This window comes from Syzygium oleosum, unplaced genomic scaffold (assembly GCF_021117445.2).
Source record: "Syzygium oleosum isolate NSW1041296 unplaced genomic scaffold, Sole_v2.1 Sole_v2.01, whole genome shotgun sequence".
Taxonomy (NCBI): domain Eukaryota; kingdom Viridiplantae; phylum Streptophyta; class Magnoliopsida; order Myrtales; family Myrtaceae; genus Syzygium; species Syzygium oleosum.
In genome coordinates, this window is record NW_026607485.1 from 29143256 (window position 1) to 29148469 (window position 5214).

The 5214-nt window shown below is 38.6% G+C and overlaps 1 protein-coding gene across 1 annotated transcript; it reads right to left on the reverse strand.

The window, feature by feature from the left end:
• Positions 1 to 1340: 1340 nt before the first annotated feature.
• LOC115685258 (transcription factor NAI1-like) lies at positions 1341 to 3837 on the reverse strand. Its single transcript, XM_030610287.2, has 4 exons — positions 3441 to 3837; positions 3160 to 3326; positions 2272 to 2655; positions 1341 to 1996 (listed from the first exon to the last, which is right to left on the reverse strand). Exons 1-4 carry the CDS (start codon positions 3673 to 3675, stop codon positions 1922 to 1924), a joined length of 861 nt encoding a protein of 286 aa, XP_030466147.2. The 5' UTR covers positions 3676 to 3837; the 3' UTR covers positions 1341 to 1921.
• Positions 3838 to 5214: the final 1377 nt, after the last annotated feature.

Genomic DNA, 5214 nt, shown 5'->3' on the forward strand with positions numbered 1-5214 from the left:
TTAGGACTTTGCATATAGTTGTCCCTATAAAAGTGTGAGTATAAATGTTTAGCTATATACCATTCGCATGAATAAGTTTTCTATAATGTATAATTCATGCTATTTTCTTACATATTCATATTACAAATGTAGAATAATGTTCATCACACATTAATACTATAGATATAAAGTTTCAAGTTACCCATCTATTTCAATGTTATCAAAAGAAGTTGTAATATCCCGATTTTACAAAAAGGGTAGTAAATTTAATGAGCTAATTACCTATTGATATGGCTTAAGAAATTATGGAATTTTACCGGGGTATCATTACTTTTGTTTCTCTAAAATAATTGGCCAAGGACTTATTTCGATATGTAATTTTGATGGTTAATTGCATAAAGATTCAACTTTTGGGAAGTTACCCAAACTTTACGTCTGGGGGAGGGATGGAGGGAGATTTTCGGGATACCGCCAAGGATGCCTTGATGTTTTCCCACGAATTTAGCTGTTAGCTGTTAGCTGTTAAGGAGTTTTAAATTGCCAAAAAAATAAGAAAAGTATATCAAGATTTTTTCTCTTTTTCCATTTAAACTTTAAAAAAGAAGTATCTTCAGATATACTCTTAATTCATATGGCTTGCTTTGAATATTATATCTTAAAGGGTTAATACCATGAAAAATCCCAAACTGGTACACTTGTGACAATTTTACCCCAAACTAATTTTTTGATCATGAAAAATCTCAAATTGGTATACCTGTGATAAATTTACCCTAAACTAATTTTTTGACAATCAAAAACCCCGAACTGGTACATTTGTGATAAATTTACCCTCCGTTAGTTTTCATTAAATTGAATTAATACCACAAAAAATCATAAACTGATACGTCTGTGACAAACGGAGCATAAAACATAAAATTGGTACATTCGTCAATTGCCGCTTGTCATTTAACAAAGCAGTTTGACAGTAAAATTTAATGGAAATAAACTGAGGGTAAATTTGTCACATGTATACCAGTTTAGGGGTTTTTGTGGTAAAAAAATTAGTTTGGGGTAAAATTATCACAGGTATACCAGTTTGAGATTTTTCGCAGTATTAACCCTATCTTAAATATAGTCTTCAATAATGTAAGTATTTAATACAATATAATCTCTTTAACCAAGAAAAAAATAAAGTAAATCATAAAATTTAAATTAGTAAAGTTGTCATGCATGAGCTCACCAAATATGACCTGTCACGTCTAACTATACATATTAATAAAATAAGAAAAATAATGAACTTAGCAACAGAGGAGATGCTGATCTTGGATTCATATTCCAATGTGGACAGACACGTACATCACTACACATTAATCATTCATTGATGTACAAAAAAAGTTTAAACAAAGTGGAGAGATAAGATTATACACATCACAAGAATTCAACTCACAGAAGCGCACAACAAGACAAAGAGCATCTCTCGAGACGACTCCCAAGCTGATTCCACCTTACGAATAAACAAAATGGAGTGCCAGTTTTCTATCTCTCTTCAAGAAAGACCACATGCCAAATCAAGTTGTAGAGAGAGAGAGAGAGAGAGAGAGAGAGAGAGAGAGAGAGGTCTCATCTGAAAAAGTCAGACCTCTCTCTAAAACCCCTCTTGAAAAAAGTTCCTGGAGACTTTCCTTACACAGCAGGTGGGTGTTTTTGAACGCGGTCAACGGGTCGACCACTCAAAAAATAAGGGGAAAAAACCCACCTGCAAAATAATAGGAGACTCCAGACTAAAAACCAGAGCCAATGTTTTGGCGTTCGCGAAGAGTTTGGTGTGGTCCGGATCGGAGAGAGTGATTCAGGGGCACCCTCTTTTTGCAGGAGATCACATGAAGTAGATGAAGAATTGCTATTAGGGTTTTTGTACGCTGTTGCTCGCCAGCTTCTGACGAGAGGAGAATTTTGCAGGAGATCACATGAAGTCCAGAAGAGCTCGACGCAGATTCCTCACGAGATCTCCCATTTTCATGCTGTATCCCACGTCCATCTGCAAGATATTTTTGTTTGATGGCGCAATAAATAATTTATTAAGAGATATGCCGACTGCAATAAGGAAAACTACCAAAACCAATATACTAAGCGATAGTGGTCTTTTTTTATCAGATCATGAAATATGTGGAGCCCCATGCATTAGATAAATAATTAACTTGGTGATTTTAGTAAGATTTATTTCTACATCTGATATTTCTCGGAAGACAAAAAATTAATGTGATGTTAAAGTCGGGAAAATTTTGAAGAAACTGTGGTTCTATATATATTTACCTGAGCTAAAATGGTAACATCTAGTATGGAACTCCCAAAGGGCATGATGCAATTGTTCACGATGGTTAGGTTCAGTTTCTCTATTTCGCTGATCATCTTCGGTATAAAGCCATTGCGCTTCTCACAGTGGATTTTGATGAGGACACAGTTTCCGGAGACTCGCGCCTCGATTTCTGGGAGCAAGAGTTGCTGGTCAATTTGGCCGCAAGAGTGCTCGTCGGACGAAGAATATGTGTCATCGTCCGTGGCAAGATGGGACTTCTTCACGACGACGACCGACTCCACAGTCTTCGCCGCTGCCGCCTCCTCCTCAAGGGCCTTGACGCGTTGTTGAAGCTCTTTCAAGTACTTGGTGGCATCCTCAAGGATGGAACCCTTGTCCATCTGAAATACGCAGTTAACATCAATGTTATAACATTAATGGGTCCCGTAATCCTTTAACAACGTGAAAATACTTTGAAATGGTTTTCTTTTATTAGGGATGAAGTAAAATATAGAAAATTATTAGCCGCGTGCGTCTAGTTCAAGCTAGTATTAGCACTTCTGTGGATTTTTTTTCCTTTTGTTTTCTTCACATACATCAAGTTCGCAAACTTAGGGTTTCGGTCATCTTACCAAGTTCCACGTCACCCGAAAAGCATCAAGATCAAGTTGTAATCTCGAAACAGAACAACTAAGCCATGTGATTATGGCGTATGACTTAAACGTATATAGCATAAATAATTCGAGAGAAGTTACTTTTAAATCCTCCACTTGAGCAAGTGGAACTCTTTCAACACATGTATGTGTTGCTTCTCTCTCCTCAGGTGCTAACAACTGAACTAATCTGTCCTAATCTCATGCCTAATCATACACACCCAATAATTTCCAAGCTTTTACAAGTTGTACCTTCTTAAGATTGGGAATGACGGCTGAGAGCGCGATGAAACGCTCACTGATCTTCTCGCGGCGCTTCCTCTCGGCTAGCACGTGCTCTTGTGCGTGTACCAGCATCCTGCTCGCCGCACCGGCGTTTTTCATCTTTGGTCCCTCACAATCTTGGATTTCATAAGTACCTTTGACACACATCAGAGCGAGACAGATATCCTTGAGAATATTAAATGAAAAAAGATTTGATTTTCAAAGTACTGATTTCACATACGAGACTTTGGTCTCTTGCAAGACTTTACCATAGATCGGATTGGATATGGCTGGCGAAGACTCCGGGTTCCCGAACGATATCAAGTGGGAGTCAGGAGACCGAGAAGGAGATGGAGACGGAGATGGGGATATCAACACGTTGCGAGTCATCGTTCCGTGCTCCGGTGCGCTCGGAGAGTTCCAGCTCTCGGTCTTGAGCTGTTTCCGGGGCCTTTCAGTGAACTCTTGAGGATTTTTGACGGATTGGGCGGTCAAACCGGGCATCGCGTCGGGGCTAATAAGAGGGACCAGATAGGATGGTGATGAGTTCGAGCAGGGCTCTGAAGGAAAATATGGATGGAACAAATCAAACTCATCATCAAGTGAGAAGGACGAGTTCAGTTGTTGCTGATGATAATGATGGTGATGGAAATAGGCTGCATCTTCAACCATCTGTGGATATTCACCCCAAAAGAGGGAAAACAGAGAAGAATCAACATGAGATTGAATATATTGATTGGTGCTTCCATTTTCAAAGAAATTTAATCACGAAAAACGGAAAGGAGTGTTACTTCGGGAAATACTCTAGCCGATAAGATCTCCATCGGATCACCTCCTTCTTCTTCCGGGTCCTCTAATCACCCTGAACAAAAAACGAAGACAAAGACATTAAGGAAAGATAGGAACAAGCAGTCATCGAAGTTCTAAACTCAATGTAAAACAAGAGGAAAGGAAACAAGGTCATCACCTGCGAAGAACTACAGAGAGAAGCGAAGCTTAATTGAGCGATGGTGGGCTTGAAGGAACAGTTGCTTTCATTTATATGCGAGCAACCACACGCGTTCTAGGCGACGATTCCGACCTCGCACGCGCGAAATATTCGTCTCCCTTTGCGAGCTGGCTCCTGTTCACATGTGGGAGATGGCTCTTCCGTCAAGCCACAGACACAACCATAAATCTCTCTCTCTCTCTCTCTCTCTCTCTCTCTCTCTCTCTCTCTCTCTCTCTCTCTCTCTCTCTCTCTCTAATATTTTGTGAGTCAAAAATATTTAGTTGCGCTAATCTTTTATAGGTCTCTCTCTCCCAAATAAATCTGCTATAACCGGAAATGCTTAGTCGTGCTAATGTTTTCGAAGATCTTGTAAAGAATGTCTTTGAACACCCCTTATACTTAATAAAGAAAGATTGTCGTGTTCAATACATTGATTAAGCGTAGTACGAGAGAGACAATGCATTGAATATGATAATCTTTCTTTCTTTAGGTAATTAACAAGTGCATTGGCATACCTGTTAATGAAATCCTATTCTATGCTATCTTTTTTTTGTGTAAAAGGGTTGAATAAACAACCAGATTTTGATATCTCCTTAAACATTATTACGAGGGTTTTGCACAAATGGGGTCGGATGTTCCGTTTGAGTCATAACTACTACTCATTGAATAAGCTCATCACCGACGCATAACCAAATGCGAGTTAGAATAAAATTGGAGTTATCCCTACACTTGGAACAAGTGAAGCAACGTAATAGACGAATTAGGATTTCCTAAGATTAAAGGACAACCAGGAAATTCGAACAAGAGACACTTCAAACTACATGAGATTAAATTTTAATCACTTCGCCCTACAATCTTGTTTATATAATCTTTTACTCACGACAAGTCAATTCCAACATACTATGCCAAACTACGAAGCATAACAATTAACAACCAATTAGTAACGCAGCATCTACCGAGTTTCATTTCAACTTCCAAACTTGCGACCAAATGCCCCTAACAACCTATTTTGTCTTAATCTAAAATGGTTTTCAATTAAAAATAGCAAGAAA

Bases quoted from the DNA above. Each gene is read 5' to 3' on its own strand.
- LOC115685258 (XM_030610287.2), bottom strand. From the start codon at position 3,675: ATGCCCGGTTTGACCGCCCAATCCGTCAAAAATCCTCAAGAGTTCACT. The intron at 3,327-3,440 runs GTAAAGTCTTGC...TGTGTGTCAAAG, and splicing joins CATATCCAATCCGATCTATG to GTACTTATGAAATCCAAGAT. The intron at 1,997-2,271 runs GTAAATATATAT...AATATCTTGCAG, and splicing joins ATGTTACCATTTTAGCTCAG to ATGGACGTGGGATACAGCAT.